The sequence below is a fragment of the Heptranchias perlo genome, chromosome 39 (assembly GCF_035084215.1).
Source record: "Heptranchias perlo isolate sHepPer1 chromosome 39, sHepPer1.hap1, whole genome shotgun sequence".
Classification (NCBI taxonomy): domain Eukaryota; kingdom Metazoa; phylum Chordata; class Chondrichthyes; order Hexanchiformes; family Hexanchidae; genus Heptranchias; species Heptranchias perlo.
The window spans coordinates 3,966,407-3,992,756 of NC_090363.1; the positions used below are offsets into that span (position 1 = coordinate 3,966,407).

Genomic DNA, 26,350 nt, shown 5'->3' on the forward strand with positions numbered 1-26,350 from the left:
GAGCAGAAATTGATAGCCAAGTTCCACACCCATGAGGACGGCCTCAACCGGGATCTTGGGTTCATGTCACGCTACACGTTACCCCACCAGCGAACAAAAGCTATCTGTTTTTAATATAATGGGTCATTTGCTGGCTTTCTCTGCCTTCCGGATGTTTCTGCCTCTCTCTGTTTTTTTTCCTGTTTGTTTTTTTGTTGAATGTGTATTCGGGGGTTCTGCAGGTGACACCTCTCTGTCTGAACACGGTGATTGCCTTGGCAACGGGCAGTTGCAGGGGCAGTCTGTAAACACCATGTATTGTTCTATATGTATAAATGCGTAGGCTTCGAGGAGCTCCTGAACATTTACCTGAGGAAGGAGGAAGCCTCCGAAAGCTTGTAGATTTCAAATAAAAATTGTTGGACTATAACTTGGTGTTGTAAAATTGTTTACAATTGTCAACCCCAGTCCATCACCGGCATCTCCACATCATCTCCTCATAATCTAATCCTTGGAGCCCTGGCAACATTCTGGTGAATCTGCTCTGCCAATATATCCTTTCTAAGGGGAAGGGAAATCAATCAGCAGATGTGAGTCTAAACCTCAAACTATTAACTGCGCCCCTGTCTGTCTGGTCAAAATTCGGGTAAATCGAGATGAAAGGGTTAATTATTTCCGACTCTACCCTACCAGCAGTGCATCTGCGCTACCATCCATTGGGCGGATGTTGCATACAATTTTACCACTAAAATTTTTACACTTGTACATTTCGTTTCGGTAGGAAAATGGCAGCCAATTTGCGCACAGCAAGACCCCACAAGCAGCAATGAGGTAAATGACCAGATAACCTGTTTTGTTTTTTTTAAGTGATGTTGTTTGAGGAATAAATATCGGCACAGGACACCGAGGAGAACTCCCTTGCTCTCTCTGGCACCTCCGGCAGTGCAGCGCTCCCTCAGTACAGGCACTGGGAGTGTGGGTCTCGATTTTTGTGCTCCAATCTATGAGAAGAGATTGAGTAGAATGGGCCTATATTATCTGGAGTTTAGAAGGATGAGAGGTGATCTCATTAAAATATATAAGATTCTGAGGGGGCTCGACAGGGTAGATGCTGAGAGGCTGTTTCCCATGGCTGGAGAGTCTAGAACTAGGGGGCATAGTCTCAGGATAAGGGGTCGGCCATTCAAGACTGAGATGAGGAGGAATTTCTTCACTCAGAGGGTTGTGAATCATTGGAATTCTCTACCCCAGAGGGCTGTGGATGCTCAGTCATTGAGTATATTCAAGGCTGAGATCAATAGATTTTTGGACACTAAGGGAATGAAGGGATATGGGGATCGGGCGGGAAAGTGGAGTTGAGGTCGAAGATCAGCCGTGATCTTATTGAATGGCGGAGCAGGCTCGAGGGGCCGTGTGGCCCACTCCTGCTCCTATTTGTTTCTTATGAGTGGGGACTTGAACCCACGATGTTCTGACTCAGTGATATAGGAAATAATCTGATGACGGGGAGCACCTCCCTGGCCATTTATAGATCCGTGTTAGGATTCTGACCCCAATCGTGTAGGATGGAATCATCAGTTCGGGTCGCAGTATGAGTGGACTTTTAAACTCCTGACGCACAGCATCAATAATTTATTAAATGGCTGAGGTTCGGGTGATGTTTATGTAGATTCACAGTCCGGCTCAGTCTATAGTGTCAGCCGCACTACGTGAGGAGTTGACACTGGCCAATCCACCCCGTCACACCAGGAACCTTGGATATATACTCGAAAAGGAAAAAATTGCAGGGCTATGGGGAAAGAGCAAGAGAGTGGGACTTACATAGAATTACATAGAATGTACAGCACAGAAACAGGCCATTCGGCCCAACTGGTCTATGCTGGTGTTTATGCTCCACACGAGCCTCCTCCCTCCCTTCATCATCTAACCCCATCAGCATATCCTTCTGTTCCTTTCTCCCTCATGTGTTTATCGAGCTTCCCCTTAAATGCATCTACACTATTCACCTCAACTACTCCTTGTGGTAGTGAGTTCCACATTCTCACCACTCTCTGGGTGAAGAAGTTTCTCCTGAATTCTCTATTGGATTTATTAGTGACTATCTTATATTTATGGCCCCTAGTTCTGGTCTCCCCCACAAGTGGAAACACCTTCTCTATGTCTACCCTATCGAAACCTTTCATAATCTTAAAGACCTCTATCAGGTCACCCCTCGGTCTTCCCTTTTCTAGAGAAAAGAGCCCCAGCCTGTTCAGCCTTTCCTGATAGGTAGAACCTCTCAGTTCTGGTAACATCCTAGTAAATCTTTTTTGCGCCTTCTCCACTGATCATGTGGAGCATAAACACCGGCATGGACCAGTTGGGCCGAATGGCCTGTTTCTGGGCTGTGGACCCGATGCAACTCGACAGGACAGCTCTTTCAAAGAGCCGGCACGGGGCGCGAGGGGCCGAACGGCCTCCTTCCGTGCCGTGTGATTCTCGCGCTCGACGAGCCGCGCCTCGCTGGTCAACGGCCAGCTCTCTCGGGAAAGGACGGGAGAGAAATGGAGGGAGGGGAAACGGTGAGCAGGACAAAAAAGACAAGGGAGCGACTGGCCAGTACGTTGGCAGGGCAACGGAAACCGCCTCTGCGGGAAGAGCTGTTTAAGTGAGTCACGATGGCGAAGGCAAATGCAAGTTATCGCTGACAGCTTCAGGCCTTTTCTGTTGGCAGTCAGGCTGGAAACCGCGATGACTGATAAAAGCCTTTTAACCTGTTGACAGTCCATTTGAAACACTGCGCTGTTCCTAGACTCACGCTTTACTGTAATTCAAAAAGACGGCATTTTAATTGTACTGAAACGGCACTCTCTCCCTCCGCCTCCCCCACTCCCCCTCGATTTTGTCGGTGGGAGATGAGAGCTCTTTTACTGCTGTTATCAGTCAGGATTCAGCCAGCCGTCTTGACTTGAGGCTTTGGGACTGCAGGGCCTCCGCAGATAAGCTGCGGCCAGGGGGTTGCCAACTCTGGTTGGACATATTCCTGGAGGTTTCATCACATGACCTCTGGCCTCCAACGGCCCCCCCCCCCCCCACAGTCCTCCCGCCATTGGTCGCCCGACACGTCAATCCTCGCTGAGCCCCGCCTTCCCGCGGCTAATTGGAAAGCGAACAGACGCTCCATTATCAATTCCTGGAGACTCCCGGCCAATCCTGGAGGGTTGGCAACACCCCGAACTGCGGCCAAGAGAGAGAGAAAGTCGAGAGCCTGCGATGGCAAGCCATCTTATTTCTCCTCCCCTGCTCCCCCCCCACCCCCGGACTTTCTCCCCTCTTCTCCGGCAGTCGGGAGCTAGGCCGTCCTTCACCGCCACTCTCCCCGCGTGGGTCTAGATTGTGGGAGACGGTCGGCTATCCGACTGGGGGAGGCATCGCGGTCCATTCTGATGCTGTGCATCATTTACTTGCAGTCTTTCTCTAAATGCTCCAACACCAAAAGTTTGCCTTCATATTGCAGGCTCTTCGCATCCCAAGGCACTTCACAGATGTCTATATCGTGCCCAGTGATATGTAAATAACTTGGATGGAGGAGTAGAGAATTTTCTATCAAAGTTTTCATACAGCACGACGTTAGGAGGCACAGTAAGGGGCGCAGAGAAAGATACAAAAGGGGCACAGGCAAATCAAGCCAGTGGGCAAAACTGTGGCAGATGGGGAGCTCAACGTGGGGAATTGGGGGTCAACCATTTTGGATCAGATACTGTCTTACCGATGAGAGACTAGGAGCTGTGGAGGAGCAGGGGGATTTGCCAGGTAATGTGCATAGGTAAAGCCACTAGACAGGGACTAATAGTAATCAAAGAGGCTAATGGAATGTTGATGGAATGTTGACCTTTCTCTCGAGGGGGCTGGAATGCAAAAGTGGTGGGTGTTTCGTTTCAGTTGTCTGCTCAGACAAAATGTGGAGTAACTTGTTCAGTGTTCGCACCTCAGGAACGATAGACTGGCCTTGGTGAGGGTACAGTACAGATTCATAGCAACAGGCGTAGGCCAGTCAGTCCCTCGAGCCTGTTCCGCCATTCAGTTAGATCATGGCTGATCTGTTTCTCAACTCCATTAAGCCGCCTTGGTTCCTTATTCCTTGATTCCCAACAAAAATCCATCAATCTCAGTTTTGAAATTTTTCTATTAACCTCCAGCCTCAACAGCTTTTTGGGGGAGAGAGTTCCAGATTTCCACTCCCCTTTGTGTGAAGAAGTGCTTCCTGACATCACCCTGAACATTAGGAACAGGAGTAGGCCATTCAGCCCCTCGAGCCTGCTCTGCCGTTCAATGAGATCATGGCTGATCATAGACTAGAATCAGAGAATCAAACAGAACAGAAGGAGGCCATTCGGCCCATCGTGCCTGTGCTGGCTCTTTGAAAGAGCTATCCAATTAGTCCCACTGCCCCGCCCTTTCCTCATAGCCCTGAAAATGTTTCTTTTTCAAGTATTTGATCCAATTCCCTTTTTGAAAGTTATTATTGAATCTGCTTCCACCGCCCTTTCAGGCAGCGCATTCCAGATCATCACAACTCGCTGCGTTTAAAAAAACTGTCCCCCTCATCCCCCCTCTGATCTGTAAAGAGAAGAGGCCGAACAGGGACCGCGGCCCTTTAAAATCTCTGATCTGGTGCGGAGGGAGAGAGAGAGAGAGAGAGAACGAGCAGCGGAGGCCAGTTTCACGGGAGGGTACGAGATTTCTCTCTTCCGCGAAGCAAAGAAAAAAAAAATGGCATCAGGCCAGGAGGAGTGAGATATCACCACAGGGAAAGCCACTTAAAGGGACACCGCCTTCACAAGAAAGCTGGCCTGGATTCTAGGAATGGGGTAGCTTTGATCCCACAGCCCGATCTTGTGCTCAAGGTGCCAACTCTTCCTCGGGCAAGGGAGAGGGAAGATGCAATCCCTGATCACCGCTGAGTTCGTTCCCTAGAACGGACTGTAATTTAGTGTCTGTGCTGAGCTCCTTGCTTTCACATTGTTCCAGAAGTTAAATTATAGTTACAGGTAATGTTAAGCTGTGCAACAATTACCTGATGAATTGGTTCGCGTGGGTTGTACAGATATGGTTTAAACAATCTGGCAAAACGCAGTTCAGTGCATCAAAGAACCAAATCAGTTGAAAGAGAATATATGCTGATTCGAGTCACCACAAACATAACTGTCCCCTTTGATACTTTCTTTGTGGAAATTTTTTTTTATATAAACGCACGATCTGGAACGTGCTGCCTGAAAGGGCGGTGGAAGCAGATTCAATAGTAACTTTCAAAAGGGGAATTGGACAAATTTGCAGGGCCATGGGCAAAGGGCAGGGGAATGGGACGAATTGGATAGCTCTTTCAAACAGAAAGATGGGCCCAATGGCCTCCTTCTGTGCTGTATCATTCTACCCTTCCTTATCTAATGGAAATCAGTCGATCTCAGTCTTGAAAAGTTCAATCGACCCTCCCCCCCTCCACAGCATTCACGGCCTTTTGAGGGAGAAAGTTCCGGAATTCCACGACCCTTTTTGTGAAAAAGTGCTTTCACTCCTGAACGGCCTAGTTTTAATTTTAAGATTAATGTCCCTCTTGTTCTGGATTCCCCTACCAGAGGAAATAGTTTCTCCATATCTACCCTATCGGATCATTTTATCATTTTAAAAGGTCTCGATCAGTTCACCCCTTAATCTTCTGCACTCGAGGGAATACAAGCCGAGTCGATGCAACCTGGCCTCGTAATTTAACCCCTTAAGCCCTGGTATCATCCTGGTGTGAGGTCATCCGCTTCGGGCCTGAGAAAGGTAGAGCAGAGTATTTTGTAAATGGCGAGAAGCTAGGAACTGCGCCTGAGTGGAGAGATTTAGGGGTCAAAGTACAGAAATCACTAAAAGCCAGTGGACAGGCACAAAAAATAATTCAAAAGGTGAATAATTGGGGCTGTTTTCATCAGAAAATAGGAGATTACAAGGTGATTTGATAGAGGTGCTTAAAATTATGAAGGAATGGGACAGAGTAGCTGGAAACAGACTGTTCCCTGTGATTGTGGGGTCTAGAGCAAGGGGACATTATAAGATTAAATGTACGAGGTTTAGGACAGAGAAACGTTTTTTTAAACAGGGGGCTGTGAGCCTGTGGAATGCACAGTTAGTGATTGAAGCAGAGGTCATGCTAACTTTTAAGAATAGGTGGTTGAAGAAAAGGGAGATAAAGGGATATGGGAACAGGACGGGGAATATGGGATTAGAATCACTGCTCGTGTGGAGGATAAACACCCAACAGGGGCTGGTTTGGGGCCGAGCGGCCTCTTTCCATGCTGTATTTTTTTTAAGTAATCCCCTGCACTGTCGGGACAAAAGATCCCAGAACAGGGCCTCCATCAAAGCATGGCGCAAAATCCCTGCCCATAAACCGGCCGCTGGCTCATTTTCTCGGCTGGCGCGGCCTGCCAAGTCTTCAATTTGTTTGGTATTCCTGCGCACGTTGCAGTCTGTTTAATCTGAATGGGGGTTTGACCCAGGCTGATAAGAGGACTCATGACTACCAGCCCAGGCCCTGACATCATTTGGCAGAATGAAGGCAATGCATCAGCAGTGAAGCAAATTAAAATGGTCTAACAGCAGCCAGTTCGAAAATCACCGTCAATAAAGATTTCAGTCTTGAGGCCACTTTGCACTAGGTTCAGGGGTTTAAACTGTCTTAATTGAGGCTTTTTGAACTAAACGCAAATGCTGGAATATTGATTGACCTGTGGTATATCTTTCCAGCATCATTACAATCATCACAAATCACTGCCGTGTTACACTGCTTTCATCCTGGGATGGTCCTGTTCAACTCAGTCACTCTGGAAAGTAGCTGCTTCGAGTTCTGACAGCTTCTAATCGGTGAGAGATCTCGGACCCTCTCCTCATCGACCAGTTCCAGTGATCAGGGTGTTCTCCTTCGGGTAGAGACGGTTAAAGGGGGGGATTTAATGGAGGTGCTTTAAAATTACGAAGGGCTTTGACAGAGTAAATAAGGTGAAACTGTTGACAGTGGCAGGAGGGTCGGTAACCAGAGGGCACGGATTTAAGGTGATCGGCAAAAGAGCCAGAGGGGGAGATGAGGAAACATTTTTTTACGCAGCGAGTTGTTCTGATCTGGAATGTGCTGCCTGAAAGGGCGGTGGAAGCAGATTCAATAATAACTTTCAAAAGGGAATTGGATAAATACTTGAAGGGGAAAAAATTACAGGGCTATGGGGAAAGAGTGGGGGAGTGGGACGAATTGAATAGCCCTTCCAAAGAGCCGGCACAGGGAGGATGGGACGAATGGCCTCCTTCTGTTCTGTACGGTTCTACGATTCTATTTGGTAGGGCTGATCCGAATGGCAATGTCAGGCAATAATTGGACCAATAAAATTGGTTTCTTTTTAAAAGTTTAATAAAAAATAACGAATGCAGTTTGTTCAGAGCCTAAACGTCAATAAGTTTAATTTTTGTAATTAATTGTTAGTTTTTTTTTCTCCCCTCACCAATTTTCATCCTCCTTTCTTCCCTTCCTGAAGGTGTTGACTCCTTGTTGAAGTTTGGTGCCATTGGTATCTCGTCCAATTCACGTGTGAGCCTTGAGAGCAAGTGCCAGCAGAGGGGGATTGGGGACGTTATGGCCGAGCCCAATCCCGTCCGCATCTCAAAGTCCGCACGCACACCTTTTCTGGCTCAGTGGGTAACACGCTAACCTCCCATAGATAAGATGGTCGCGTCCCACTTCAGAGACCTTGAGCACAAAGTCTAGGCTAACATTCCCATACAGTACTGAGGGAATGCTGCACTGTCAGAAAGTGCCGTCTTTCAGATAAGACGTTAAACCAAGGCTCTCTCAGGTGGATATAAAAGATTTCATAGCACTATTTCGAAAAAGAACTTTGATGTCCTGGACAATATTTAACCCCCAACCAATATCACTAAAAAACTGATTATTTGGTGATTATCATATTGCTGTTTGTGGGATCTTGCTGTGCACAATTTGGCTGCCGTATTTCCTACATTACAACAGTGACCACACTTCAAAAGTGCTTCATTGGCTGTAAAGTGCTTTGGGATGTTCTGAGATCATGAAAGGTGATATATAAATGCAGGGCCTTCCCAATGGGAGAAACCTAGCCCAAGGTGAGTGGTAGCCCTCTGCTCTACACCACCGGCTGGGATCGCCTTCCTCGGCAATCGCTGGTTAATTGAACCCGGGAAGCTTCCATCTCCGTAAGGCTCAGGTACATAACTGGGACGTCAGGGAGCCTTAGTGATTTGAATTTGAGCAATAAAATTAATTCAATCGCAGCGAGTGAATTTCCAGCCCTGAACCAAATGGCTGCTCCCCAGCGCCTGTTAAAGAGACAAACGCTTTGGAAAGATCCTCATTACCGCTGACAGAAGACCGAGGAAAAGAAAGAAAGGACTTTGCCAGTAACGAGCGCAACGAAAGAAGAGAGAGAGAAAGGCAGAGCTTGCATTTATATAGCGCCTTTCACCACCTCAGGACGTCCCAAAGAGCTCCACGGCCAATTAAACAGGATCCTTGTTTACTTGCGATACACTTTGAATAAACACGGTTTTTATCTCACTGATTCCTTTTGGTTCCCATCAAGGTTTCACTGGCAGTGAAATGTGAATTTATCTCAGAACAGACACATTTCATAATCTGGCACATTCTTTCCATCACAACAAGTCGTTGGCGAGTTAACTGGCTGATGAAAGGCCGGACACTCCAGCCCGACTGTTGCTGCCCAGTGAGAGAAACATCAAGATTCCCAACAACTCCAAGATTCCCAGCAAGATGCCAGCTGTGGCTCAGTGGGTAGCACACTCACCTCTGAGTCAGAACAAGGCCTGGGTTCAAGTCCCACTCCAGGCTGATGCTCCCACCGCAGTGCTGAGGGGGTGCTGCACTGTCTGAGGGGCTGCCTTTTGGATGAGACGTTAAACTTGAGGTCAGGTGGAGATAAACGATCCCAATGGGGCTTTTCAAAGAAGAGCAGGGGAGTTCCCCTTGGTGTCCTGGGCCAATATTGATCCTCCAGGTCCTTGCTGTTTGTGGGATCTTGCTGTGCGTAAATTGGCCGGCACGTTACCTACCTAACAACAGTGGCTGCACGTCAGAAAGTAATTAATTGGCAGCAAAGCGCTTTGGGACATCCTGAGGTCAAGAAAGGCACTGTGTTTAAGTGTAAGCCCTTTCATTATCTGTAGTCCCACTTACTGAAGGTTAGTGGCACAGAGGTGGAGCTTCCTGTTAAAGGAATTTTTGCCTGCCAGATTAATATAGTGTCACATGTGCAGCGAACGATTAAAGGGAAATGAGAATCAACAGTGGGGTTGGAGTGGCTGGTCTATTATCAGCACGTTAACCACCCAACAGTTTGTTGTAATAGAAAGAATGTGCGAGATATCGGGAGCTCTCTGTTCTGAGATAAAGGCATATTTTATTGACAGTGAAACCTTGATGGGAACCAGAAGGAATCAGTGAGATAAAAGCCGTGTTTATTCAAAGTGCTTCTCTTCAAAACAACGATCCTGTTTTCACGTCACTGTAAGGCCTAAGCTCGATATCACACATGTAACCTCATGCTAATGTCTCTACAGAGCACAGGGCAGTGATGGGAACCTGGGTGGCTCAGTGTTTAAGCACACGGCCCTTTCACCCGTGGTGAGGTCCTAATTTGGTTCAAGCTCAAAGGAGCTACTCCCTCGGTGGGTCGGACTTTTTCTCTCCCCTCTCAGTTCGAAGGTCGTGGGTTCAACTCCCACTCCAGAGACTTGAGCACATAATGCAGTACTGAGGGAGCTCTGCACTGTCGGAGGGGCCGTCTTTCTGATCAGCTGTTAAACCGAGGCCCCGTCTGCCCCTCTCAGGTGAACGTAAAAGATCCCACGGCCACTATTTTGAAGAAGAGCAGGGGAGTTCTCCCCGGTGTCCTGGGCCAATATTTATCCCTCAACCAACATCAGTGAAACAGATTATCTGGTCATTATCACATTGCTGTTTGTGGGATCTTGCTGTGCACAATTTGGCTGCTGGGTTTCCTACATTACAACAGTGACTACACTGCAATAAAGTACTTCATTGGCTGTAAAGCTCTTTGGGACGTCCTGAAGCTGTGAAAGGTACTGTATAAATGACTTTCTTACTAGTGGTTTTATTAAGTGATCTATTCATTTCGCACTAATGTGACAGATTCACCAAGGTGGGAGGAACAGAACAGGTATTCTCTCCGACTCTCGTATTAGCATGAATCACGCACATTAAAACATCCGGATCTTTCCCATAAGCCACTCGCTGCATGCTGGGCTCCGTCTGGAAAAATTCTGCCCGTCTGTTTTATTCCCCGTCCCATCTCCTTCGACACTCTGCCTTTTCAAAGTGCTCATCTAGTTCTATTTTGATGAGCGTCTATGATGATATAGGAGGGTGAAATCAGACATTGGGTGGGGTCTCAAAACAGGCAGAAACGCACCGGCCGCCCACTACAGGCCACACTCCTTGTCCAGTGCCGCTGACTCCAATAGCACGGAGTATCGGCCGTGTGGCAAAAGGGAATTCTTCTGTTTTGCATCCCCGCCCAATTTCCAATTTCACCCCATAGCCTCTGCCTCAATAGCCACCATGGTGAAGCAGTCCTTGTTCTAATAACTGTCTGTATTATATATATGAGATGGAATTTTACAGCACAGGCCATTCGGCCCAACTGGTCTATGCTGGCGTTTATGCTCCACACGAGCCTCCTCCCTCCCTACTTCATCTCACCCTATCAGCATGTCCTTCTATTCCTTTCTCCCTCATGTGTTTATCGAGCCTCCCCCTTAAATGTATCTACACTATTCACCTCAACCACTCCCTGTGGGAGCGAGTTCCACATTCTCACCACTCTCTGGGTAAAGAGATTTCTCCTGAATTCCTTATTGGATTTATTGGTGACTATCTTATATTTATGGCCCCTAGTTTTAACACAACAACAACAACAGCAACTTGCATTTATATAGCGCCTTTAACGTAGTAAAACGTCCCAAGGTGCTTCACAGGAACGATTGTCAAACAAAATTTGACACCGAGCCACATGAGGAGATATTAGGACAGGTGACCAAAAGCTTGGTCAAAGAGGTAGGTTTTAAGGAGGGTCTTAAAGGGGGAGAGTGAGGTAGAGAGGGGGAGAGGTTTAGGGAAGGAATTCCAGAGCCTTGGGCTACGGCCGCCAATGAAAATCGGGGACGCGCAAGAGGCCAGAATTGGAGGACTGCAGAGACCTCGGAGGGTTATAGGGCTGGAGGAGGTTACAGAGATAGGGAGGGGGGGGGCGTGAGGCCATGGAAGGATTTGAAAACAAGGATGAGAATTTTAAAATCGAGGCATTGCTGGACTGGGAGCCAGCGTAGGTCAGAGAGCACAGGGGGGGTGATGGGAGAACGGGACTTGACGCAAGTTAGGATACGGGGCAGGAAACATCTTCTCTACGTCTACCCTATAATTTTGAAGACCTCTAGCGGGTCACCTCTCATCCTTCTCTTTCCCGAGAGAAAAGAGCTCTATTGTTTCTCCATCCATTTTTTTTCCGACCAGGCGCCGGAACTCGGTTCCCTACCTTACGGGATCCGGTGAAGATGGATCGCAGGTGCTCCTTGGCGGCAGTCACTCTGGCCAATGCCCGCTCCTTCCTCAGCGTCTTCGGCGAGGGAAGACTCCAGCCGCTCTCCGTCTTCTGCTTGCTCTTCAGCTGGTTGCCGGAGATGAACTCCTGCCCTGTCTGCCCGTCCCGCCTCAGGTTGCCGTCGCTGTAGGTGCGCCACATGCCCAGGTCCTCCACGCCCAGCCGGTAGACCGCGTCCCGGCTGCTGGTCCCCAGGCTCTCGCAGCTCTTGTCCAGGTCCGACTCGTCGTAGCTGTCGCCCCCCAGCTGGTGCAGGGTGTCCACGCTCTGGCTGTACTCCTTCTCGATCCTGACCTCGGGGATGACCACCGGCGCCCGCTTCCTCTCCGCCGCCGCCGCCTCCTCCTCGCCGGGCGCAGCCGCCATCTTGGTCCACTCCTTCCCATCCTGGCAGTCGCCCGTCGAGTGCTTTCGGCGTCGCAGGATTTGCCGCGACCAAGGGAGGAACTCGCAGTCCAGCATGCAGCCCTCAGATCCCACCTTCCGCAGGTTCCCGAACTGACCCTTTAACATCTGTCGATAGAAGAAACCCATGGCAGTCAGATCGAGGAAGGAACGAAGGGAGGGAGGGATAGGAAGGAAGGAAGGAAGAAAAGAAAAGGATGAAAGAAAGGAAAGAAGGAAAGGAAGGATAGGAAGGAAGGAAGAAAAAAAAAAGAACGAACTTGCAACGACAATGGAGAACCTCAGGATGTCCCAAAGTGCTTTACAGCCAATGAAGTACTTTTTTGAAGTGTAGTCACTGTTGTAATGTAGGAAACGCAGCAGCCAATTTGTGCACAGCAAGATCCCACAAACAGCAATGTGATAATGACCAGACAATCTGTTTTTTTAGTGGTTAGTTGGGGGATAAATATCGGCCCAGGACACCAGGGAGAACTCCTCTGCTCTTCTTCAAAATAGTGGCCTTGTGATCTTTCACGTCCACCTGAGAGGGCAGATAGGACCTCAGTTTAATATCTCATCTGCTCGTCCAACAGTGCAGCACTCCCTCAGTACTGCACTGGGAGTGTCAGCCTAGATTTTGTGCTATAAATCTCTGGAGTGGGACTTTGAACCCATAACCTCCTGGGTCAGAGGTGAGAGTGCTCCCCACTGAGCCAAGTGATATTTTACACCTTATACCAGGTGGGAGTGAGTGACCGTTAACATGTGATTCCAGTACTGGTCCAGACTCAGTATTTTTTTAAAGTTCATTACCCAATCTCTCCTCTAATAATAATTATCAGGAAGTTGCAGTTTATTGACAGAAGGTAATTGGATTAATTGACTATTTGCACATCAGGCTTTTGAGAAAATTAAATGTTTACAATTGAACTCATTTGGAGAGGCAATTCCTGAAGTCAGTCAGTCAGTCTGTCAGTCAGCCCTAACTCAGTGTTCCAGGGTCCAGTTAACCCTTTCAGTACCAAAGCTCTCTAACACCCTCCAGGCTGAGGGTTTGAGTGACTGCGGATTATTCGTTGGACTCTGTAAGCTGTCTGAGTTCTGCTGTCCTGTCCAAACCCATCACCTCCCAAAATCGTGACCTCCACCACCTAGAAGGTCAAGGGCAGCAGGTACATGGGAACAACACCACCTGCACGTTCCCCTCCAAGTCACACACCATCCCGACTTGGAAATATATCGCCGTTCCTTCATCGTCGCTGGGTCAAAATCCTGGAACTCCCTTCCTAACAGCACTGTGGGAGAACCTTCACCACACGGACTGCAGCGGTTCAAGAAGGTGGCTCATCACCACCTTCTCAAGGGGCAGCGAGGGATGGGCAATGAATGCCAGCCTCGCCAGCGACGCCCACATCCCAAGAATGAAAAAATTAATAACAAGTTCAGGTCATCTAAGCACTGCCAGGATATCAATACCCTTCAGAGGACTCTAAAGGGAGCAATAAGGATGATTCCCAGGTATCAGGGTATTTGCACCCAGTTTGCAATGGGAGCACAGGGTGCAGGAGATCTTAATTAAGTTTTCCAGGCATGTTTTTATTGTAATGTTTACAATACTTATTAGTGCAATGCTTTTGGTTGGACATTTTTCCCATATTTCTGAAAGTTTTTTTAAATATTCATTTTTTGAGGAAAAAACCAGCAAGGTATATATACATATCTATTTTCCAACCCTTAAGATTTCTTTGTTTAAAAAGCATTTCAGCTTCATGGTAGAGGTGGGCCAGGATGTAGGCCCAGGGGATCTCCTGCTGCTCTTCTTCGAAGTATTGGCCATGGGATCATTTACATGCACCCGAGAGGGCAGGCAGGGCCTCAGTTTAACATCTGCATCCAAAAGACAGCACCTCCATCAGTGCAGCACTCCCTCAGTACTACACTGGGAGTGTCAGCCTGGATTTTGTGCTCAAAGCCTGTAGGAGTGGGGCTTAATCCCATGACCTTTCAGTTTGACCTGATGAGGGAGTGCCGCAGCTGACACTAGCTCAGTAATGTTGCAGAGGGAAGGGAAAGTGTCACCCCTACATGATCTACCCTACTCATGATCCCTTGATTGGCACCCCATCCACCACCCTAAACATTCACTCCCTTCACCACCGGCGCACTGTGGCTGCAGTGTGTACCATCCACAGGATGCACTGCAGCAACTCGCCAAGGCTTCTTCGACAGCACCTCCCAAACCCGCGACCTCTACCACCTAGAAGGACAAGAGCAGCAGGCACATGGGAACAACACCACCTGCACGTTCCCCTCCAAGTCACACACCGTCCCGACTTGGAAATATATCGGCCGTTCCTTCATCGTCGCTGGGTCAAAATCCTGGAACTCCCTTCCTAACAGCACTGTGGGAGAACCTTCACCACACGGACTGCAGTGGTTCAAGAAGGCGGCTCACCACCACCTTCTCAAGGGCAATTAGGGATGGGCAATAAATACCGGCCTCGCCAGCGACGCCCACATCCCATGTACGAATAAAAAAAAGGTCCCATACTGGTTGACTCTTAAAGCCAATTGAGGTGCCCTGGAGAACCATCCGTTGTCATGACAATGAGGGGTGTGTCACTTATACCCCAAGAGCAAATAAATATTTTTTAAAAAACCTCTGCCAAAGTCAGAGCCTTCAGGAGAGGAGGGAAAATCCGTCCAAGAATAAGTTGTTGGCAAGGGAACCACAAGTATAATGGTTTGTTTTGACTGATAAGGCTTTGTGAAACAATAACTCCATAATAAATAAGGATAAAATAAATTGCTCGTTTAAAGTTTGCACTATGCAAATAGTTTCAAGGGAATGTTGTTTGCCAAGATCGTGAGTTCTCCATTTTTGGACCGAGGTCAACGATTCTCATGTTAACAAGAGCAGGTTTGCAAACAGATATCTTGTACTCACAGATGGTGATCCAGATGATAAGACAGAGTGGAGGCAGGGCGGGATAGAAGGGTGTTGTGCCAAAGTGCTGTGTCTCAGGTCAGTAGGGAATGGGCACGTGCCCACAGTGCCCTACATGACCAGGTCCTGATACCAGCCTGGCACCAGATGGGAATCCAGGCTCTCTCCCACCAACGAGTTGGGAAAAGCGGAGTCATCCTATGGGATGAAGGGTGGTTGGTCCAAAACCCTAAAACGAGATGACTGGATAAGTTCAGTCCGCCAGCTGGAGTGGGACTGAAGGGTCCCAGAGCTGATCCTTGGCCTGTGTTGAGTTAGGAGGTCCTGAGCAAGGCAGGAGTTGGGGCGCTGAGTCTGGTAGTAGGGGGAATACAATCGGCCAAGGGTCCCACTGTTGTTCATTATCTATTGGGGGCAACATCAGGTGAGAGCAGAATTCAGCCCGAGTGCAAAGCTCTCTACAATCATTGGCTCGCCGGTGAAACACAGCCAAAACAACATTTATATAGCGCCTTTAACATAAATGTCCCCAAGGCCCTTCACAGGAGCGATTATCAGGCAGAAATTTGACACCGAGCCACATAAAAAGATATCAGGACAGGTGACCAAAAGCTTGGTCAAAGAGGTAGGTTTTAAGGACCGTCTTAAAGGAGGAGAGAGAGGTGGAGAGGTTTAGGGAGGGAATTCCAGAGCTTAGGGCCCAGGCAGCTGAAGGCACGGCCTCCAATGGTGGAGCGACGGGAATCGGGGATGGGCAGAATTGGAGGAGCGCAGAGATCTCGGAGGGTTGTGGGGCTAGAGGAGGTTACAGAGATCTCGGAGGGTTGTGGGGCTGGAGGAGGTTACAGAGATCTCGGAGGGTTGTTGGGCTGGAGGAGGTCACAGAGAAATGGGCAAGGAATTGCAGGACTCCATGGTCTGTCAGGAAAGAAGAGGAGAAAATTGGAAAGTTGGGAACGTAGGAACAGGAGGAGGCCATTCAGCCCCTCGAACCATCCAATTAGATCATGGCTGATCTGTACCTCAACTCCATTTTCCCAACTTTGCTCCATATCCCTCGATACCCTTACCCCACAAAAATACATTGATCGTAGTCTTGTCCCCCAGCATTTACAGTCTTTTGGGGAGAGAGTTTCAGATTCCCACTCCCCTTTGTGTGAAGAAGTGCTTCCTGACATCACCCCTGAAAGGCCTAGCTCTAATTTTAAGGTTATTCCCCCTTGTTCTGGACTCCCCCCACCAGAGGAAATAGTTTCTCTCTATCCACCCTATCAAATCCTTTAATCATCTTAAACACCTCAATTAGATCACCCCTTAATCTTCTATACTCGAGGGAATGCAAGCCGAGTCTGTGCAACCTGTCCTCATAATTTAACCCTTTTCGCCCCGGTATCATTCTGGTGAATCTGCTCTGTACCCCCTCCAAGGCCAATATATCCTTCCTGAGGGTGCAGTGCCCAGGACTGAATGCAGTCTCTCCAGATGGGGTCTAACCAGGGCTTTATGTAACTGTAGTTATGCTACAATTCTATTTGTAATCCAGCCCCATTGAGATAAAGGCCAACATTCCATTAGCCTTTCTGTATTATTATTTTTGTTCCTGTACGCTAGCTTTTTAGTGATTTCTGTGTACAGACCCCGAAACCTCGCTGGTCCTCCACAGTCCCTAGTTTCTCACCATTCAGAGAGTACTCTGAACTACCTTTCTTGGGTCCAAGACCGAAGGAAGTTACGGGCCACCGTTGCTATTTTGATGAGCGAAAGCCATACTTTATAACAGGAGCGAGGTTGTTTGCGATTCCAGCGAGAGATTAAAAAGAAAAAACCTTGTAAACAATGTTAAGGGTCCACTGCACTCCTCTAATGAGCATATATAGTGCCCGACTGTCTATGAGAGAGGCTGACTTTAATGAGGTCTATAAAGGACAGCAGATTGCTGCAGGGCTTCAGACAACACAACATCCACCATAAATCATACCTTTACTTTTAATGAGCTTTGCGAGCTTGTGTTTTCCCTCTCCGCTGGCAAAGTTTGGGATTATTACAAGACTCCGTCCACTATCCTCTGCAGCACCCCAGACTACACCTTGTGTACTGCAAGCCGACTGGCGAAGCTGCTGCCCGTTTCCTAACTCGCACCAAGTCCCGTTCACCCATCACCCCCCTGTGCTCGCTGACCTACATCGGCTCCCGGTCCGGGAACGCCTCGATTTTAAAATTCTCATCCTTGTTTTCAAATCCCTCCGTGGCCCTCGCCCCCCTCCCCTATCTCTGTGACCTCCTCCAGCACTCCTCCATTTCTGACCTCTTGCCCATCCCCCACTCCCTTTGCCCCACCATTGGCGGCCGTGCCTTCAGCTGCCTAGGCCCTAAGTTCTGGAATTCCCTCCCTAAACCTCTCCGCCTCTCTCTCCTCCTTTAAGACACTCCTTAAAACCTACCCCTTTGGCAAAGCTTTTGGTCACCTCTCCTGATATCTCCTTATGTGGCTCGGTGTCAATTTATGTTCGATAATCACTCCTGTGAAGCACCTTGAGGACGTTTTACTATGTTAATGGTTCTGTACAAATGCAAGTTGCTGTTTTAGGGAGGGGACAGCTCAACTGTGTATTTTACAATCCCAATCCAGCTCGTTCCCATCTTCTGCGTCATGATCCAGAACTTGCTCGACCTGGATCATGTCGGACGGTCATTTCAGGAGGGGGGAGGGACCCTCGTTCTCTGGCATTGCATATTGGGAAATCGGACGCAAGTTCCCTGCAGTTTTCCAGCTATTGGTCGCGGACGCCATGACCAGTATCTTGGATAAATTTGCCAGTGGGGAAGGGTCCTCGCCAGAAGTGCCGATATCACATTTCAGTCGCTGGGGCCAACTCCGTCACTTTATATCCACAGTTCTTATATCCCGGCCCCACGACCTCTAAAATACCTCAAGAAAGGTCAAGAGCAGGGTAACCTCCGAATTACCTCCAGGTTACACACCATCCTGACAGGTTACGGTTATGTTACTGGACTAGCAATCCAGAGAATGTGAATTCAAATCACCACCATTTGAGAATTTGAATTCAGTTGAAAAAATATCGAGATAATAAAAAGAAGCTGCTGTCAGTAAAAGTGACCGTGAAGCTGTCGGATTGGTGTTAAAACCCAACTGGTTCACTAATGTCCTTTAGGGAAGGAAACCAAAACTCATTATAAAACAGTGCCTCCTCAATCTCACAATACAACGGGAGAACCACTAAGTTCTTTGATAATACTACGCTATGCATGACATAACACAACAGTCAATATAAACAAGTGCATTGTGTGACTTATCATGGTGTCAGCTCTGGCACAGTGGGTCTCTCTCTCGCCTCGAAGTCAGAAGATCCTGAGTTCAAGTCCCCGCTCCAGAGACTAGCCCACGAAACCCAGGCTGACTCTCCCGGTGCCGGTACTGAGGGAGCACAGCACTGTCGGAGGTGCCGTCTTTCGGATGAGACGGTAAACCGAGGCCCTCGCAGGTGGGCGTAAAAGATCCCACGGCCACTATTTCGAAGAAGAGCAAAGGGGAGTTCTCCCCCCCCGTGTCCTGGCCAAGATTTATCCCTCAACCGAGGTCATTAAACAGGTTATCTGGTCATTTATCTCATTACTGTTTGTGGGATCTTGCTGTGCGCAAATTGGCCGCCGCGTTTCCTACATTACAACAGCGAAGATACTTCCAAAAAAAAAGTAATTAATTGCTTGTGAAGGGCTTTGGGATGTCCTGAGATGGCAAAAGACTTTGTATCAAATGCGAATCCTTCCTTTCTTTCATTGCTTGCGTTACTGGCAAATCCCAAACGCTGCACTGCTTCCAGCCCAGACAGAAACCGTGCTTGAGGGGGGAATGAGCCAACCAGTTGCAGCCTGCAGGTCCCGGTCCTGAGAAGTACATTAGCCAACCGGAAGACTAAATAAAACAAAAAAAAACCCAGTCAAATAATTCAACCGGAACCAGGGGGGAGCCGTTTGAATGAACAATTGCTGTCTCCAAGCCCCCCCTAGGCTTAGTCTCTTAATTGCACACTTTCAAAGAGATTGAGGCTTCTCGCTGGCAAGGAGCGTGCGAGCTGCAGCCTCAGCTCGAGGGGACAGGGAATTGTTTCTTTCAATGTTTTACTTATTTATTTTTTTCAAAATTGTCATCGGTTCTCTCTCTCTCTCTCTCTCCTCCCTCCCTCCCGAGAGAGAGATCCGATTCCCAACCACCTCACTCGAGCATCGTCCTGAGGCCTGTGCGCCGAGGCATCCATCATTTCTACAGTGCCTTTCACGATGTCCGCAAGCGCTTTGTTGCAATGTAGGAGACGCGGCCGCCAATTTGCGCACAGCAAGATCCCACAAACAGCGATGTGATCAACGACCAGCTAATGGTGACATTCGATTAGATCACGGCTGATCTGTACCTCAACTCTGACCTGCCTTTGCTCGATACCCCTTGATACCCTTCCCCTTCAGAAATCTATCCATCTCAGTCTCGAGAATTTCAATTCAGATTTTAGCTTGCCAGGCACGCTGATTTGGAAAGGCTTTAACCCAACCCCCGCACACCCACGGCGGGCGGGAGAGGGTTGAGTGGGGCGGGGGCTTAAAAATTAAAAATCGGGGAACGCAGCCCCACCCCGCCGGGTAGGCGTTGGCCGCCATTTTTATGGCGGTGAGTTGCGAGTCTTTGGTGTGTCCCATCTTGGCGGCCCGTTAGAATATTAAATCAGGCTCCCATCGTGCAGTCGGGTGTCTGCTTCCAATCTAATAGCTGCCGGCCTGGTTTTCCAGGGCTCAGGAAAACCCGACAGCTAAATGGAGGCAAGAGCTGCCGGATCAAAGCGGGTAAGTGATTCTTTGACCACTCCTTGTGGGCCAGGAGGAGCGGGAGTACTTTACTCCCTGCTGCTGATTGCTGTCTCTCTCTCTCCCCCCCGCTGCCGCGATCGGCCCTCCCCGCAACCCCCCTCCGCCACTGAGCCCCGATCTCCCCCTCCCTCCCTCCTGATTGCCGGGCTCCGTTCGCCCCCTCACCGAGCCCCGACCTCTCCCGATTGCTGGGGACCGTACCCTGCAGCCTCCTGCTGCTGGATTTCCTGTCCGGTACACCGGACGGCCTGTCAATCCTTCCGGCTGCCGGGCGGGAATCGGAAGAAGAAAATGATGATGAGGTCCTGCCGTTAATATCGGCAGCTCCACCGCCTTGCCCGGGACTTGCGGGTTTTAGAAGCGATCCCTTCCTGACTCCTCCCAGCGTTCCCTCTCCGGAAGTATCGGGGACCTTGGTGCCTCACGGTCTGAGGGGGAGGTGGGAGGATGGGCGGGAGAGACGATATCAGAAGCTGTGTCGTCTTGCGGTCACAGATTGGTAATGACAGAAGCCCAGGGTCATCTGGCCCTGCTCCTTCTAATCCATGGGACCTGCATTGATCCCGGAAGACTGAAGGAATAGGAAGAAAATGAAAGGATTTAATCCCTTTCACACATACCCGCATGCCTTTACTTTAAACAGACGGTAACCTTTCCATTTTGGCTGCAATTTTCTCCAGCTGCCCTAAATTTATTCCAGAAGCTTCTCAGCCCTTCAGCTGCCAGCTGTGCTCTCCAGCTGATTTGATTGCTGTTCACCAGTTTCGTTTTTTCATGAATTCTGTTGCTTATCAACATGAGGCATGTTGGGGATGGAACTCTTCCCAATTCCAGCACCCACTGTCCCATCAAACACTCCCAGGGCAGGTACAGGGTTAGATACAGAGTAAAGCTCCCTCTACACTGTCCCATCAAACACTCCCAGGGCAGGTACAGGGTTAGATACAGAGTAAAGCTCCCTCTACACTGTCCCATCAAACACTCCCAGGGCAGGTACAGGGTTAGATACAGAGTAAAGCTCCCTCTACACTGTCCCATCAAACACTCCCAGGGCAGGTACAGGGTTAGATACAGAGTAAAGCTCCCTCTACACTGTCCCATCAAACACTCCCAGGGCAGGTACAGGGTTAGATACAGAGTAAAGCTCCCTCTACACTGTCCCATCAAACACTCCCAGGGCAGGTACAGGGTTAGATACAGAGTAAAGCTCCCTCTACACTGTCCCATCAAACACTCCCAGGGCAGGTTCAGGGTTAGATACAGAGTAAAGCTCCCTCTACACTGTCCCATCAAACACTCCCAGGGCAGGTACAGGGTTAGATACAGAGTAAAGCTCCCTCTACACTGTCCCATCAAACACTCCCAGGGCAGGTACAGGGTTAGATACAGAGTAAAGCTCCCTCTACACTGTCCCGTCAAACACTCCCAGGGCAGGTACAGGGTTAGATACAGAGTAAAGCTCCCTCTACACTGTCCCATCAAACACTCCCAGGGCAGGTACAGGGTTAGATACAGAGTAAAGCTCCCTCTACACTGTCCCATCAAACACTCCCAGGGCAGGTACATGGTTAGATACAGAGTAAAGCTCCCTCTACACTGTCCCATCAAACACTCCCAGGGCAGGTACAGGGTTAGATACAGAGTAAAGCTCCCTCTACACCGTCCCATCAAACACTCCCAGGGCAGGTACAGGGTTAGATACAGAGTAAAGCTCCCTCTACACTGTCCCATCAAACACTCCCAGGGCAGGTATCGCTGGCAAGGCTGTCATTTATTGCCTGCCACCCCAGTTGCCCCTTAACTGGGCTGCTTGCTAGGCCACTTCAGAGGGCAGTTAAGAGTCAACCACGGTTTGGGTGTGGGACTGGAGTCATGTGTAGGCCCAGACCGGGTAAGGACGGCAGGTTTCCGTCCCTAAAGGGACACGAGGGAACTCAGTCGGATTATTTGCTTTTTCTTTTAAACGACAATCTTCACGGTCACTTTTATCGATGCCAGCATTTTTATTTCCCGATTGTTTTTTTTAAAGCCGAGTTCATGGTGGGATTTCGAACTCCCAGCCCATACTGGATGATTAGTCCTCGGGCCTACTGCGAGATTACTAGTGCCCGTAACATAACCGGTAAACCACCGTACCTCATGTGGTGACAGGCGTCCGCAGGACATTCCACCCTGCGTTCTGTCGGAGAGGACCGCAAATTCAAACTGAATAAACCTCCCTTCGGTTTTTCTAATCCATGTGGACAGGACGTGTAATCCCCCCACTTCCCCGACCCCCCCGAGACATATCCCACCAATAACAAAATGGCAGCAGGATGGAAAGCCAACCTTAGTTTTAGTCGTGCCTGAGGTTCTGCTGTCTCCCGCCCCAGCTTGACCCCCACCTCAGAAGGAACAAAGCCTGAACGAACCCACGACCCCTCAGGTCCAGAGTCCAGCCTCCAACCAGCTGAGCTCTCTCCCCCCCCCTAATCCCTTCACCCTCTCCCCCTTCAGTCACGACAGAGAGAGAGAGAGAGAGAAAAATCATTTCAGATCACAGTGACGCTGACTGGTGATAAAACACATCCTAGGAAGCAGCCAAGTGGAGGTAATTACAATAAAGAAGCAAAGATAACATGGAATAAATAAGAGCTCCCCTCGGGGCTGAGAATACTATAAGAACAAGCATGGTACTGCATCATTCAACCATCGAGTGGCAGCTGATTACCTCATCCCTCCCCTCTCCTCGCTCCAGGCCCGTTCCTCAGGCCCTCGACTCCACCACTCAACTGCCCACTGAACCTAATTACTGCGTGACTTGGAATCAGCTGAAACGGGGAGTGGTGAGACTGAAAGTAAAAAGCAAATGAACTGAATGAAATCGGCGTGAAGTTTACAGAATGGAATCTCACTGGGATTCGGGAGCACACCCGATTGGGGGCTCTGCCTCACGGAGGGGTGGGGTACGTGCGCCCCGGACAGGTCTTCCCACCTCGTGCCGCTCGTGGGTGATTTGGCCGCCAATGGGCGTGTAACGGACGGCGGGAGGTCTGAGGTGAAGTCGCGATTACACGATCTGATTTCGGCTTTCTGCTTTCTTTTAAGGGATCTTTTTCTTCCTGAGTTCAGTTTTTCTCGCCTATCGAATGGTGGGGCTGGGACTCCACATGGGTGAAATTGGTCTCGGGAAGTAGACCGCTATGGCCAATAGTGAATCAGCAGCTCCTTCTCCAGCCCATCCAGTTCAACGGAAAACAAAATTGGAAGTTCATTGTCTCTATCTCTCTACCTCCAATCCTTCATTGTCTCTAGCTCTCCATCTCCAATCCTTCATTGTCTTTAGCTCTCCATCTCCAATCCTTCATTGTCTCTAGCTCTCCATCTCCAATCCTTCAGTGTCTCTATCTCTCCATCTCCAATCCTTCAGTGTCTCTAGCTCTCCATCTCCAATCCTTCAGTGTCTCTAGCTCTCCATCTCCAATCCTTCAGTGTCTCTATCTCTCCATCTCCAATCCTTCATTGTCTCTAGCTCTCCATCTCCAATCCTTCAGTGTCTCTATCTCTCCATCTCCAATCCTTCAGTGTCTCTATCTCTCCATCTCCAATCCTTCTGTGCCTCTATCTCTCCATCTCCAATCTTTCAGTGTCTCCATCCCTCCATCTCCAATCCTTCGGTGCCTCTATCTCTCCATCTCCAATCCTTCTGTGCCTCTATCTCTCCATCTCCAAACTTTCACTGTCTCTATCCCTCCATCTCCAATCCATCACTGTCTCTCTCCCTCCATCTCCAATCCTTCAGTATCTCTCTCTCTCCATCTCCAATCCTTCTATGCCTCTCTCCCTCCATCTCCAATCCTTCGGTGTCTCTCTCTCTCCATCTCCAATCCTTCAGTGTCTCTATCGCTCGATCTCTAATCCTTCTGTGCCTCTATCTCTCCATCTCCAAATTTTCACTGTCTCTATCCCTCCATCTCCAATCCTTCAGTGCCTCTATCTCTCCATCTCCAATCCTTCTGTGCCTCTATCTCTCCATCTCCAAATTTTCAGTGTCTCTATCTCTCCATCTCCAATCCTTCAGTGTCTCTATCTCTCCATCTCCAATCCTTCAGTTTCTCTATCTCTCCATCTCCAATCCTTCAGTGTCTCTCTCTCTCCATCTCCAATCCTTCAGTTTCTCTATCTCTCCATCTCCAATCCTTCACTGTCTCTCTCCCTCCATCTCCAATCCTTCAGTGTCTCTATCTCTCCATCTCCAATCCTTCAGTGTCTCTCTCTCTCCATCTCCAATCCTTCAGTGTCTCTATCTCTCCATCTCCAATCCTTCAGTGTCTCTCTCTCTCCATCTCCAATCCTTCAGTGTCTCTATCGCTCCATCTCCAATCCTTCACTGTCTCTATCCCTCCATCTCCAATCCTTCAGTGTCTCTCTCTCTTCATCTCCAATCCTTCAGTGTCTCTATCGCTCCATCTCTAATCCTGCAGTGCCTCTATCTCTCCAGCTCCTCTCCTCAGTCACCATTCTCCGTGCGTCTCTCCAGGCAGCTCCACGTCCCACCATTGAACAGAAAGGATTTGTTATCTAAATCTCTGCATCACTTTCAGCCAACTTGTCCGTTGCGGGAGATGAAGCTTTATTTTACTCTGAACCGATTGGGGCCCGATTATCCTCTTCCTGCCACCATCACCCCGCCCCCCCCCCCCCCGGCCCGGGCCTTTTGGAGCATCTGGGCGTGGAGAATACGGGTTGCCCAGACAAGAAAGGGCGGGCGTCCGTGTGAAAGCCCGCCTGGTTTTCCAACCATTTCGATTAAGGGATGGAAAATCGTGCGGGCTCTGTTTGGGGAGGGCACTCCTCCTCCCACCCGACTTTCTTGGGACAACAACTTGCATTTATATAGCATCTTTAACGTAGTAAAATGTCCCAAGGTGCTTCACAGGAGCGATTATCAAACAAAATTTGACACCGAGCCACATAAGGAGATATTAGGACAGGCGACCAAAAGCTTGGTCAAAGAGGTAGGTTTTAAGGAGCGTCTTAAAGGAGGAGAGAGAGGCGGAGAGGTTTAGTGAGGGAATTCCAGAGCTTAGGGCCTAGGCAGCTGAAGGCATGGCCGCCAATGGTGGAGCGATGAAAATCGGGGATGCGAAAGAGGCCAGAATTGGAGGAGACCAGAGATCTCGGAGGGTTGTAGGGCTGGAGGAGGTTACAGAGATAGGGAGAGGGGGCGAGGGCCATGGAGGGACTTGAAAACGAGAAAGAGAATTTTAAATTCGAGGCGTTCCCGAACCGGGAGCCGATGTATTCCCTGCGTTGCACCTTGGGACGTTTCACTACGGTAAAGGCGTTATATAAATACAAATTGTTTTTGTTCAAACAATGCAATATTGGGAACGCCTTCCGTCTCCACTCAATAGCTCTCTGGGTAAACAAATCATTCCTGGCTAGCAACTGGCAATTGAAATATCAGTGGGCCTCCTCTCCACACAATGCGCTGGCTCAGTCCTCGAGTGTTCAGGTGGCCCGTTCACCCCAACCCCCCACCCAAGACTGCACCACACATTGTAGTGAAGGTTGCTTCAATATTACCAGCGGAAAGACTTGCATTTATATAGCGCCTTTCACAACCTCAGGACGTCCCAAAGCGCTTTACATCAAATGAAGTATTTTTGAAGTGTGGTCACTGTTGTAATGTAGGAAACGCAGCAGCCAATTTGCGCACAGCAAGATCCCATAAACAGCAGTGAGATAATGACCGGATAATCTGTTTTAATGATGTTGTTTAGGGATAAATATTGGCCAGGAGAACTCCCCCTGCTCTTCTTCGAAATAGTGGCCATGGGGTCTTTTACGGCCACCTGAAAGGGCAGACGGGGCCTCGGTTTAACGTCTCATCCGAAAGACGGCACCTCAGGCAGTGCAGCGCTCCCTCAGTACTGGCACTGGGAGCGTCAGTCTGGATCATGTGCTCGAGTCACTGGAGTGGGGGCTCGAACCCGTGACCTTCTGACCACTGAGGCACAGCTGACATGCAGCTGCCTGGCTGAAGCTAATCAGTTCGAGGTGGGTGGTTACCGAGAATTTAACCTTTACAAGCGATGAGTGCAGAAGGCAGGGGGGTGGGGGTGAACGGGCCTCCTGAACACTCGAGGACTGAGCCAGCGCATTGTGTGGAGAGGAGGCCCACTGATATTTCAATTGCCAGTTGCTAGCCAGGAATGATTTGTTTACCCAGAGAGCTATTGAGTGGAGACGGAAGGCGTTCCCAATTAGCGAGTTGGAACTCCGTACCCCAAGTCCCCCAATCGGAATGAAACCAGGGCTTATGAGGACAGGTTGCGTAAACTTGGTTTGTATTCCCTCGAGTTTAGAAGATTGAGGGGTAATCTAATCAAGATGTTTAAAATGATAAAGGGATTTGATAGGGTAGATATGGAGAAACTATTTCCTCAGGTGGGGGAAGCAAGAACAGTCTTATAATTAGAGCTCGGCCGTTCAG

At 49.1% G+C, this 26,350-nt stretch overlaps 1 protein-coding gene across 2 annotated transcripts in view; it reads right to left on the bottom strand.

The window, feature by feature from the left end:
* The window catches only part of LOC137305113 (regulator of G-protein signaling 8-like), a 60,656-nt gene that overhangs the window by 20,441 nt on the left and 13,865 nt on the right, over nt 1-26,350 (bottom strand). The window contains exon 2 of one of the 2 annotated variants that reach the window (XM_067973899.1): nt 11,595-12,173. The exons of the other annotated variant lie outside the window; for it this stretch is intronic. Coding sequence (XP_067830000.1) covers nt 11,595-12,173 — 579 coding nt within the window. The remainder of the gene's footprint in view (nt 1-11,594; nt 12,174-26,350) is intronic. 2 annotated transcript variants of the gene reach the window in all.